We start from the raw sequence: 13,497 nt of genomic DNA, 5'->3' as shown, positions 1-13,497 counted from the left end.
GGGGTTATAACTATAATAATAATTTAAAAATACTTTATGTTGATTCTACATTTATTTAAGAATCAAAAGTGTAAATATACTGATTACTAATTTTAATGTAAAGTGTGATTAATCATGATCAATCATAAACTTGTGCGACTAATTTGTTAATTTTTTAGGTAAAACTTTACAATAAGGTTCCAGTTGTTAACATTAGTTAACTACATTAGTTAACATGAAATGACAATAAAAAATGAGACTAACAATTTATTAATCTTAGTTAATGTTAATTTCAACATTTACTTATACATCATTAAAATCGTAAGTTGTCTCTGTTAATATAATTTAATGGACCTGAGCTAACATTAACAAAGATTAATAAATACTGTAACAAATATATTGCTCATTGCTAATGTAAGTTAATATATGCACTAATGGGACCTTACTATAAAGTGTTACCGTATTTTAATGTGATCTACAGCCATAATAATGTATTCTATTTTTCTGTTGATTTAGTTGTTTAGTATGAGCTAGTAGGACCAAACAGACCATGAATGTACCATGCAATATCATGTGACATCAGATACGAACACATACATACACAAGAACACAGACACACCCTGTGGACCCCCAGACTCTTCCCGCCATGATGCAGCCAGTAGAGGTACAGAGGTCTCCCGAATAACAGCACTGACACTGACAGCAGAGCCACCACCACTAGAAACACCTGCAGTCCAATCTGTTACAAGAGGATTAACACAAACACAGACATCAGGCAGATTGAAGGAAGTGCTCACACTAGTGTTCACAGACACACACACACACACACACCTGGCCAGGGTAAAGGGCTGTAGTGGCGCTCTCCTGCATTAGGAACATGTTGATAAAGTGGATGAGAATGCTCGGAGCCAGCTGTGAGTCTCGCACTGAGAACGCCAGCCATTTGAAAAAGATCATGAAGACCAAATACCCAAAGAGACAAAGTAGAAAGAGCAGCTCAGGAAGAAAGAGAAGATAGATCTTAAACTTCTGTCGGAAGTGCCTGTAAATACATAGAGAGTTTAAGAGCAAAGACAGAATTTAGAGAGTTTAAGAGCAAAGAGAACTGAATGCAGAGAGTATCTGAATAATGACGTATGTTATATGTGCTTCTGATCATTTTTATGTGTGTGTCACAACTTTTTGATAAAGACCTTTTATGAAAATATGATAGTAGCTATTAGGGCTGCAACTAACGATTATTTTGACAATCGATTAGTTGACCGATTATTTTTCCGGTTAATCGATTAATCGGATCTTCTCATTTCTTTCTTTTTTTGACAATGCATTTTGTCCGTAATGCGCTATTCAGTGCTGTAATTTGACGTGACCGGCTGAAGTTGGACGTGCACCGTGGGCAGACCCGACTAATCGATAATGAGAATCGTTGTCGATTATTTTCATTATCGATAATAATCGATTTTATCGATTAGTTGTTGCAGCCCTAGTAGCTATACATTTTCATGTGTAAATACCTATTTATGCTGTGCGACAAAAATATAAACATGAAAACATAAAACTTTCCAAAATTACACTGCATTACACAACTTAAATTATCACTGTACTGAAGCCAAAGCAAATGATTAAAACGTATGAAAAAATAAATGATAGGGCATGTACATACAACATGTACATCACAAGGAAGACATTTTTTTTTAATGCAGTTTGGGTATGTATTTCTTACTGTAAATTATCTTTAAACAAATGTATAAATATACATAAACCAATATTACTTTGACATAATACATTGACTACATATTTTTACCCCATTGCTATTATAGTTATTATAGTTGACTGGAAATAAAACCATAAAAATACTTGAAATAAAATAAATGTAGACTGAAATAATGTAAAATGTAAAAAAGTGAAGAAGAAATAAAATATTTTGTTTCATCTAGTTGCCAAGGCAACATTTCTCATTTTACATCTCATTTTAGTTTAACGTGATGTACTAAAATAACTCAAACTGAAATTATTTTCCAGGTTTTTTTTTCTGAAATATTTTAAAATAATAAAAATTACAAAAACACACAAATTCAATTCACTAAAATTGAAAATAAAATTCAAATGAATGGAAAATATACAAATAAATACTAATCCGAAATATCAATAGAAACACACAACAAATTCACAACTTTAAAATACAATGAAAAAGGAAAATATAAAAATGAAAACTAATTCAAAATATCAATAAAAACTATACTACTGAAAAAACTTAAAACAGTATCTCAATAATACTAAAATAACACTGCCTTGTGATCCTCAGACCCCAGTTTGAAAACCTTGTGCTAAATCACTTATTCGTGTAATAATTATTAATTGAACCTTTACTATTACACGCATACCAAGACATAAATAATCTGATGCTCACTCACAAGTGGTTGAAGACACTGAGCACCACCCCAAAGCTCATGTGGATGACTCCAATGATCACAGACATCTTCATCTTGTAGGAGTTGAGGAAAGTCAGGCGATTCACGGCCATGTTCCAAATCTACAGGTCAATCGAACACCACAAATTAGAGCTCTGAAAACAATATCAGTGAATTACTCTGAGCCGTAATGTATTATTTCAGCATGTGGCTTCCACCCATTCATAAATCTTCAGAGAGAGTGTACTCACTGGATCAATGCCCAGTGGATAAGGTCCAGAGAAAACACCGGAAACGTTGGGATCCAAGGTGAGTAAAGCATTTGTCTGTAGAGTTTCATTTCTGTGCCAGAGTAAGGAAAGCGTGCAATGATTTGTATGATTATTGTACATGGATCCTTAAATGAAATAAAAATGGAAATATAGCTGCAAGCTGAAATGACGGGCCCAAACACTATGACGGGGAAGCAATGGCATTTAAATAGGTAAATATAAAAGGATTTAAAAATTTTTTTTTAGTGCCACACTTCCTGCTGCAAGCTGGTGGCGCTATATCAGTGCTTGGGCCCTAAAAAGTGCGTTTTGTGGCTTACGTCCACTCCTGCTTGGTGAACATGGCCTTGACGCTCCAGGCTGAGCCAAAGATGTTGAGGGATTTGGAGAAACAGTCATTATAAATGAGTCCAGTGTATATGGAGAATAATCCCATCATCAGTATGATGTACCGCCCATCAAAAAAGGTCGTCCAGATCTAAACAGAGACACACATTTACTTGTAAATAACAAAAGACACATTTGTACTGGCATCGCCTGTATTATTACAACAGCTCAATGCATATTAGCAGGGCCTAAAACTAACTTTTTGCCAGACCTGCCAATGGTCGGTGACTTAAGGAAATTTACAGGCCAGAAATATTTTTTACCAGTCACGGAAAAAAAGCTGTTCATGTTCACTTAAGAACCAACTACTTTACTAGGATACTCACCGAGACGGGCATTTTTGTCCGTTCAAGAGCAGAAAGGAAGCAGAGCTCAAGACGCGGCTTTCAGGCCGGGGCTTCGGATGTTTCGTGTGTTCTAGCTCTTGAATATTTACATTGCAAAGGCTTAAACTTTTGTGATGAAGCAGCACTGACCCGTCAACTGTACGGAGCGTCGTTCACATTTGTTCACGTTTATGTTCTCACAACATTGCACTATTAGAATTTATAAAAATGTTACCAGCCATCTGGCGACTGACACGGTTTCAAATACTCGCCAAAGCCGATTTTTACTCACATTTGGCGCTTGGCGAGTGTTCATTTTAGGCATGGGTGCTAAACAATAGACCAAAGCTAATTGCAATTACTTTCAATAATTCAATTTAGTTACAACTCTGACCTCATTTCCTGGTCGTCTCCGCTTGTGGTCCTTCTCAGTCAACACCATCCACAAAGCAAAGAGCGTCATGACTGAACCATGACCAAGATCTCCAAACATCACCGCAAACAGGAAGGGAAAGGTAATAATGGTATAAGGAGCTGTGAGGGAAGGAAATAAAACAAAAAACATTAACAATCTGAAAATTCTTAATATTAAGCAGTACAACCATTTTCAAAATTGATAATAATAATAAATGACTTGAGCATCAAATCATCATATTATAATGATTTCTGAAGGATCATGTGACACTGAAGACTGGAGTAATGAAGCTTTAAATCACAGGAATAAATCACATGAAAACATATTCGAAAAAAACAGTTCTTTTAAATTCAAATAATATTTCACAATATCTGTTTTTACTGTATTTTTAAATGGTAGTGTATGGTGAACCATATGGAGCCTGACAGCCACTAGTCACTATATGCTTTTACTGTACTGAAAAGAGCAGCATGAACATTCTTCAAATTATCTTGTTTTTGTGCTCCACAGATGAAAGTCTTACAGTTTTGGAACAACATGCGGATGAGCAAATGATGACAGAATTTTCATTTTTGGGTGAACTATTGCTTTACTTCCCAGTGTAAGCCATGCGGCTTCTCAATTAAGGTTGTAAATAATAGTTGGTGTTCTGCACTCACCCGGGCTGGCCTCCCTATAGTCGCCCACTCCATAAGCTTCCACTATACTCTGGAAGCCTGAGGTAAACTTGTTGCTCCTCAAAAGTGTCGGCGGAGTGTCACTGCTTGGGATACGGTTCACGAAGGAAGGGACAGTGGCATCACCTTTTCTCTATTAAAGAAAATGAAAGGAATAAATCTCCCAAAAATGAAAATTTGCTTAAAGAATTCACTCGCCCTCGGGCCATATTTTTGGAGAAATGTATCATTACATCCCTTGCTCACCAGTGGATCCTCTGCAGTGAATGGGTGCCGTCAGAATGAGAGTCCAAACAGCTGATAAAAACATCACAATAATCCACAGAGGATCCATACCACTCCAGTCCATCAATTATCTTAGGAAGTGAAAAGCTGTATTTTTGTAAGAAACAAATCCATCATAAAGACATTTTAACTTTAAACCGTTGCTTCTGGTCAAAATATCCAGTCCATAATCCATAATAACGCTTCCTCCAGTGGAAAAGTCCATCCCCTGTTGTCCTCTCACATCAAAATCCACCAACATATTAGCTCAGAACTGTTTTTGCTTGTAAACTGTTCTTGCTCTGTCCATATTTCTCTCCTGATTCAGACGAGACGACTTTTTCAACTAAGAAAGCAAAATTATAGAGGACTTGCTGGAAGCAACGGTTTGAAGTTAATAGACATTCATTGATAGACTGGAGTGGTGTGGGTTATTTGTGGATTATTGTGATGTTTTTACCAGCTGTTTGGACTCTCATTCTGACGGCACCCATTCACTGCAGAGGATTCACCGGTTGAACAAGTCATGTAATGCTACATTTCTCCAAATCTGTTTCTGATGAAGAAAGAAATTCTTCTACAACTTAGATGGCCTGAGGGCAAGTACATTTCATTTTTGGGTGAACTATTCTTTTTAAAGATGCTACAGTTACAGCACTTATCTCAGATTGTGTAATTGTCTAATAGGCACATTAAAACTTCTTAATTGCTTCTCATACGTCAACAGGTTGGATAAAAGCAGACTACTGTGGCATGAGAACTATTTTACTCACTGAGCCCTCCTCCAACGCCCTCCTCAGGTTCGCCAGGTCGCTGACCGGACACCACACTTCAGCGATGAGACACTTGTTGGTGACGTCAAAGCTGCAGAGGTTAAGGATGTGATAGATGGCTTTCATCTTCTTCACTTGCAGCACCCATGAGTGCGCTGACTCAGACGCCTTATGCAAGACCTGCTTCAAGTAATCCTCAGTGCGGTGCAAAACCTAATGCGCAAAGATCGCTTCATTAATGCTTTAATTATGAAATAGCAGGATCAAATAATTATGCCAATCCTCCAGTGAATGCGGTAACGTCAGCATTATTTTGAAGAGGACAAACCATCAGCATCCAATAATCAAACCCCTAAGGAGACCCTGAAGACAGCCGGGAAAGCAGAAGACGTACATTTTGTAAGTCATGGATGCGTGTCCTCAAGCTGTCCATCACATCGGCCCTTTCCTCATCTGTTTCAGGGTGGGGGTAGAGATGACAGTGGTAACTGTGAAAATCATAAAGCAAAATCCCATGTGCTGGAGACAGACTTAGGGACAGAACACGCATTCCATCTGCAAAATACTTTCATTTTTCTCAATAATGGTTAGTGGGCATATACTTCAAAACGATCTCTTTGGCCATTCCGTAGCACCTTACTGTTTCCAGTGTTTCGTGCCATAAGCCATAAGACGCCACACAATCGAGAGTCATTTCATACATTTTTGGTTCATTGACAAATTGGGTCAGTGTTCATGATGCAGAAAAGATCCTGGACATAACTTAAAAACACATGTGCCAAGTTAATATATTTCAAGAAAAGTTTTAAGTTAAATAAAATAAAATTTAAATAAAAAATACAGAAAAATACATCTAAAAATGTCAAATAAAAAAATAGATTTTCTTTTTCTTTCTTTTTAATAAATATCATTATTTATTTATTAAAAAATAATAAAAAAAATTAAATTCTGGAGGACTGATATGATATTTTACAACCTGAACTAACCTTGCCTTGTCATAAAAAAATTATCTGATATTTTAAGAGACTTTTGACCTGTTTTCTTCTGCATGTTGGTTGAACTTGCACCACATGACTTGTTTTTTAGCAGACAAAAGTTTTTGAAATATAAACAAACAAATCAGATTAGTTTTTTTTTTTTCTAAGAAACAATAATGAAAGATTATGCCAAACAACAGGCATTTTTCTTCATTATAATATCAGGACAGTTGAATCACCATAACATTTCAGACTCAATGCCACAAAAAATATCAAAATGAATTTTAATTCAGAAATGTAAAACATGTTCATTAAAGAAAAAGTGTATTGATTTATTAATTTGAATATAATTTAGAACAAAATGAATAAATCCTCACAAAGAATAATTTCAGGAGACAATGCTTTAACGTTTTTAATAACATTATTTTTTTAAATAATTACTTAAATGTAATTACTAAATTAAAATTAATTGTTTAATTGACAGGCCTAACATGTTTAGTATCATATTAAATATTATATTAATGTCAAGTTAAATATAAATGTGAATAAAAATAGACACAAAAAGGTGCATTCTTGCATTCAAACTTACATTCGGCCTGATTTATGTGTACAAAGACCAACAACTAACAAATAGTGCAGAAAATATGCACAAACGTGAATGTGTCTGAACGGCACTAAAAACTTAAAATAAAAAGAATCCAGTCTCCATCAAGGTCTTCACTCACCAGTCACAGATTTTTTGAACCTTCTGCCCAATCTGGTCGCCCCAAAAGGAGATGAGGAACACAACATTCTTATTGATCTCCCCCTGAAGCACATAAAGACGAGCCTCCGTAAACAAACAGAGGCATCACTCTGAATACATTAGCACACTGTAGCTGCGGCAGATGGGTATGATCTAAAACTGTGAAACAAACACAGAGGCATGTTCACACCATGCAGCATATTCTGTTAAACCAAGCCATTTGAATATAACTACAGCCATTAAAAAGCACTTTGTTGGTGGATCTCATTTACAAACAAAGTGTGCATACCGTGTCAAGATCAGCCAGGCTCTCGTCCACTTCTGCGTAGCTGAGGATGGTGTAACCCTTACAGACCCGCCAGAGCATGCGCTCAAACGCCTCCACCTTCACCCGCTGAATCAACCCTGAGATAAACCTGAAACACAAACATCACGCGCACGTAAAACACAAGGCCCCATCACAGCGGTGTGGATGTAGACTGAGACACACTGATCTGTTTAAAAGATGTAAGATCTCCGCTGTGTGTGGAGTGAGAGCCTCTTTGTGACTCACCCGAGTTTGGCGCCCAGTCTCTGCATGCTGGTGCAGCCTGTCACTGATTCAGTCTCCAGAGACGGGAACTCTTCATACTGAGGGCCCAGGGCTTCATGCTAAACACACACATCCACATTCACATAATCAATTAAGATTTAATAAATATCTGAGAGCTACAGATAGTAATCATCTCCCTAAAACAGAAGGTTTATTTTAACATTACTTATTAATATGTGATTGACGAATATACAAGCTAAATCAATTAATCAGCCGAAATTTGGCCATTTTAAATTATTAGTATTAGCTGATAAATGTGTCCGTTTGACTGATAAAAAAATGGATGATTGTGTTCATTACAAAATGTAACAATATATATTATTTAAAAATTTTTGTAATATATTTATACATATCTAAATTAAAATAAGAACAATAAAGTTTATAAGAAAAATATAATAAAACAATGAAAAATAAAAAATATATTTTTAATTTTTACAAATATTTTAAAGATCTCGGCTATTTTAATTTGCTTTTAAATTGTATTAGATCATATGTTATTGGATTTTGTCAAATATTACAGAAAATATTGTGTAAAACAAATCATTTTAGTTACTTATTAAAATGTGTTAAGCAATTTTGTGCATCTCACACTTTTAATAAATTTTATTATATATTAATTAAAATAAATGGTTTATTTATTTTAAATATGTCGGCCATTTTTGTTCAAGTCATTTGTTTTCAAATTGTATTATATTACATTTTAGTGAATTTTGAAAAATATAAAAGAAATCATTATTTTGCACAATATGTGTTATTAAAATAATAAAGTTCCAAATTTCTAATTAAGTTCTACATTTTAGCAATTTTTCTTCAGCTCATTGCTTTTAAATTGTATTATATCAAATATTTGAGAAAATACTGTGTCAAATATGTCATATTTAATTATTTATTAAAAGAATTTTGGCAATTTTACATTTCAGATATTTATAAGATATCTGGCATGCTACTTTACAGATAATGGAACAGCCACTGGTTAGCCCTTACATTTGTACATAAAAGAACGCTAACTGTGGCAAATAAGACAAAGATAGGATTTGATCCAAGCTGATCTGGTCACAGTAAATTAGGCTTGTATGTTTCTCCATCATAAACATCATAAATGTCATGTGACTCTCAGAGTACCGAAGCTTTGCTGTGTCTGCTCACGATACTCTCACAATGACAGTAGTTTAAGTCACTAAACCTGTCACATTAATGCTGGGGAATGGCGGCTCACCCTGGAGCGGCTGTGCATGAACGTGTGCGTGATTCTCAGCATGTGTGTGTACTCCGTCAGTTCCAGCAGGTTCCGCTGGAGCTTCTCTTTATTCTTGGCCACCTCACTGAGCTCCACCTCCAGCCTCTGCAGTTGCTCCTGACAACAGCCAATGACCTTCCATCAGTGATGTTAAAACACATCACACTTACACATTCAATATTTATAAATGCCTTCAAAAGGCATAATTACCCAAAACAATACTTAACATATTAAAAATGCCATGAGGTATCACGAGTGTACTACTATGAAGCACACAGCAGAAAGCCACACATGATGAATGCACCATGCATAATCAATTCCCCCATTCACAGAAAGCTTTCTCTCCCACATTGTACACAATCAATCACTCTAGCCAACTTGACACGGGCAATTACCAGCACTGGGTCTTGACGCTGAGAACTGGAGCTCTCATATACAATCAATTACCAGAAACCACCGAGCACATGGCCATTAAGCCAAAAATATACACACTGTAATGGAATAAAACTGCATGGGAGGGAATTTTCTTCTTGTTTAGGGGTCTATAATCTTCAATACCCTTTACACATAAACATCTGCTATGTGATGTAATACTTGCTGTAATTTTTCAAGGAGCATCACATTAGAGAAACTTACACTCACAATAAAAAGGTGTGAAATGTCGGTTAAATTTGCACCCACAATAAAAACGTCCATTTTCAATAGTGTAGCGATGTCCAAATTTAAAGCCAAATTTAACTTGTGAAAACTGTGTAGAGAAATGCTTCGCCCTTATGTGAACTTGCACGGATTCATATTGAAATGACTAGATTTCGTCTATAAAATTTCGTAAAGCAACAGTAAACAGTACTCTGCTGCTCTACATTTACTGTTGTTGTTGCAGAAAAGTTCCACTATCAATTGTCAATAATGTAGCGATGTATGAAGCGCAACCCACACAGAAATCACTTTCAAATCAGGCAGCTTTCTGCTGCTCAATGCGGCAAATTTGTGTGAAAAACCTACGAAATCTGTGCAGGGAAATGTTTTGTCCTTGTGTACAATTAACGAATGCATGGATTCTTATTCAAATGACTGTATTTCACCCATGAAATTTCGCAGAGCAATGGTAAATGTGACCACAACTTTACAGTCACATTAACACAATTTTGTAAAAATTTCGATAGTCAATAGACCTTATGTAGCCACGCCCCTTTTCTGTGCTCGTTGTCTTCCTGTTTGTATTTCCACAGTGTGAAGGTAAGATCGTACAAATTTATTAATGAACATGCCTGTCCACCTGGTGGGAGAGCACCAAGGAAGCGACAGACACAAACAAAGCCTTTCCTCAGAAAGGAGCCATGCCACTGACGCCACGGGCCGCTCACGCAACTTGGCAGAAACGGGGGAACCCAAATAGATCAAGGGGAACATCCCATCCAAGTTAAGAACACAGCTATTCTCAGATAGCTATGCTATGTGAGCAGAACTGCCCAGACCACAGAGAGTGGGTCATCTACTTAGGGCAAGGGCTCAAAGAGACCGCTACTTAAAGACCCTAAAAAGGGGGCAGTCACTGAGCTAGCACACAGATATCCTCAGATAGCTGTGCACCTAGGAAGGGCTACCAGAAGGGGGACCGTCTGAAACTTCCCAGACCACAAAGAGTGGGCTGTCTACTTGCAACCTTAGCAGGGGAGACAGCACTGCCAAGGTAAGGGCTCAAGGAGACCGCTACTTAAAAACCCTAAGAAGGGGAGCAATCACCGAGCTATCAACAGCTAGTCCCGCACAGCTACTAAATAACCAGGTAAACCCTCCTAAGAGGCTGCCCAGACCACAAAGAGTGGGCTATCTACTTACAACCCTAGCAGGGGAGATAGCGCTATCTAGGCGAGGGCTCAAGGAGACCACTACTTAAAGACACTAGGAAGGGGAGACAGCACTGTCCAGGTAAGGGCTCAAAAGACTGCTACTTAAAACCCTAAGCAGGGGAGCAATCACTTAGCTAGCACATAGCTATCCTCAGATAGCTAGGCTGTAGGTAAAGGGACCACTCCATAAGAGGGCTCACCTCAACCACAATGGAACACAGCTAGCCTCAGACAGCTGTATTCAGGTAAGCCCAACCCGCCATATACTACCCTAGCAGGGGAGATAGCACTGTCTAGGCAAGGGCTCAAGGAGACCGCTACTTAAAGACCCTAAAAAGGGGAGCAGTCACTGAGCTAGCACACAGATATCCTCAGATAGCTATGTACCTAGGAAGGGCTACCAAAAAGGGGGACTGACAGAAACTACCCAGACCACAAAGAGTGGGCTGTCTACTTATGACCCAAAGAGGGGAGACAGCACTGTCTAGGTAAGGGCTCAAAAGACCGCTCCTTAAAATCCCTAAGCAGGGGAGCGATCACTGAGCTAGCACATACCTATCCTCAGATAGCTAGGCTCTAGGAAAGGGGACCACTCCATGAGAGGGCTCACCACAACTGCAGTAGTGCACAGCTAGCCTCAGATAGCTGTATTCAGGTAAGCCCGTCCTGCCATCACAGTGGCCGGAATGTAACCACCCTCAGATGGCTATACTAAGGAGGACCCCAAACCATGTCAGTCCCAAGTAAACAATATACAGCTAGCCTAGATAGCCTTCCTGCAGAGTTGCCCAGACCACAGAGAGTGGGCTATCTACTCACTACCCTAGCAGGGGAGATAGCACTGTCTAGGCAAGGGCTCAAAGAGACCGCTACTTAAAAACCCTAGGAAGGGGAGCAGCCACTGAGCTAGCACACAGATATCCTCAGATAGCTATGTACCTGGGAAGGGCTACCAGAAGGGGGACCGACTGAAACTACCCAGACCACAAAATGTGGGCTGTCTACTTATAATCAAAGAGGGGAGACAGCAATGTCTAGGTAAGGGCTCAAGAGACCCCTACTTAAAACCCTAAGCAGGGGAGCGATCACTGAGCTAGCACATAACTATCCTCAGATAGCGAGGCTCTAGGAAAAAGGGGCCCACTACACGAGAGGGCTCACCACAATTGCAGTAGAACACAGCTAGCCACAGATAGCTGTATTCAAATAAGCCTGTCCTGCCAAAAACAATGGCTGGAATATAACCACCCTCAGAAAGCTATATTAAGAAGGTCCCCAATCCGTGTCAGTCCCACAGTAGGCTAGCAAAGCACCGTGCTATTGACCAAGATCTCACAAGAAGGATATCCAGACCATCAGTAAATGATTCGCTAAAGAGTGAACACAAACATCATAGTCCGAGATCAAACCTGATGTAAGCAGTAGCCATAGCACAAGAGAGCTGGACACAGCTATCCTCGAATAGCAGTTCTCTCAGATAAGGCTGAAGATTGCCCAGGCCATGGAAGTGGGCCATCTATTTAAAACCCTGAAGGGGAGACAGCACAGTCCAGGCAAGGGGCTCACAGAGACCACAATCTAAAAACCCTAAAAGGGAAGCGGTCTCCGTGCTGGAACACCGCTATCCTCGAATAGCAGATTCCTAAACCTAGTTATCAAAATCTAGGCTAGAATATAGCTGCCCTCAGACCGCCATATTCCAGAGCAAAAATATATTCCCCATAACCACTCTAGGTGCTGAAAACCCTGCTCGCAAGCCTCTGTCCACAGGATATTTAAATATATTCACACCCAGCGAGGCTCTCCACACACATTAACATGCATATTAGAGAGGCACGGCCGAGCTGAATATAGCTCCGCCCACGATCTCGCAGGATCAGGGCTGAAACGACTCTGTGCTCACACTTCATCGTCATAACAACCCAACAAAATCTGTGGCATCTGACAACCGTATAGAGAGGGTGTGCGGATGCCGCAGATCAAAGCAATGACCGCAAGTTGAGATAACTGTGCCACGGCAATGGCGGAACCGGGCCGTGAGACACAAACGTTCTGCTCCGTATCCCTCAGGAATAGGAACAAACACGAGCAGAGCCCAGACATCGTGACTCATCACAATGAGTGCGTAACTCTGAATGCGCGTGCTCTTTCGCCAAGACAAACGCGAAAGCAGAACATGCCCTCGAGTGTTAGAATCCAAACACGGAGGCACACATTCCCCAAGTCGCTGCTTGACTCAAGCGCTATCCGCGGGATCCGATAACCCAAAAAGGGCATCTCAACCCTCTCAAATCCCACGATCCGAGTATTCGCCGTGCCTCTGCAACAGCGGGACCCGAACCGCGAGAGACGCAAATGCTTGTCACTCATCTCTCGAGAAGAGGGACAAACGCGAATGGAGCTTCTCATTGGATAACACTCACAATGAGCGCGTTCAGAGAACTCGAGCATTGAACGCGCAAGCTCCTGACCAAAAACAGATGACAGATAGATCGTGCGCATCCTCAAGTGCCAGAAACCTCTGGAACGGAGGCACACACTTTCCACACCGCTCACCTGCCTTGGTCTCTCACACGCACTTCAAACAGA

The 13,497-nt window shown here is 39.2% G+C and overlaps 1 protein-coding gene across 4 annotated transcripts in view; it reads right to left on the bottom strand.

Moving 5' to 3' along the window:
- Positions 1-13,497, bottom strand: part of LOC107713355 (V-type proton ATPase 116 kDa subunit a-like) — a 22,642-nt gene that overhangs the window by 3,247 nt on the left and 5,898 nt on the right. For 2 of the 4 annotated variants that reach the window (XM_016518835.1, XM_016518836.1), the window contains 13 exons: positions 9,035-9,172; positions 7,780-7,877; positions 7,516-7,642; positions 7,207-7,289; positions 5,899-5,992; positions 5,505-5,717; positions 4,450-4,600; positions 3,770-3,909; positions 2,983-3,140; positions 2,642-2,732; positions 2,394-2,512; positions 811-1,021; positions 581-718 (listed from right to left, as the gene is read on the bottom strand). In XM_016518835.1, the coding sequence (XP_016374321.1) occupies positions 581-718; positions 811-1,021; positions 2,394-2,512; positions 2,642-2,732; positions 2,983-3,140; positions 3,770-3,909; positions 4,450-4,600; positions 5,505-5,717; positions 5,899-5,992; positions 7,207-7,289; positions 7,516-7,642; positions 7,780-7,877; positions 9,035-9,172 (1,761 nt within the window). The remainder of the gene's footprint in view (positions 1-580; positions 719-810; positions 1,022-2,393; positions 2,513-2,641; positions 2,733-2,982; positions 3,141-3,769; positions 3,910-4,449; positions 4,601-5,504; positions 5,718-5,898; positions 5,993-7,206; positions 7,290-7,515; positions 7,643-7,779; positions 7,878-9,034; positions 9,173-13,497) is intronic. The other 2 variants (XM_016518837.1, XM_016518838.1) reach the window with 2 other exon arrangements.

Source organism: Sinocyclocheilus rhinocerous, unplaced genomic scaffold, assembly GCF_001515625.1.
Source record: "Sinocyclocheilus rhinocerous isolate Xijiao unplaced genomic scaffold, SAMN03320098_v1.1 scaffold688, whole genome shotgun sequence".
Classification (NCBI taxonomy): domain Eukaryota; kingdom Metazoa; phylum Chordata; class Actinopteri; order Cypriniformes; family Cyprinidae; genus Sinocyclocheilus; species Sinocyclocheilus rhinocerous.
Note: the sequence above shows the minus strand (reverse complement) of the source record. Positions and strands in the feature narration are given on the sequence as shown.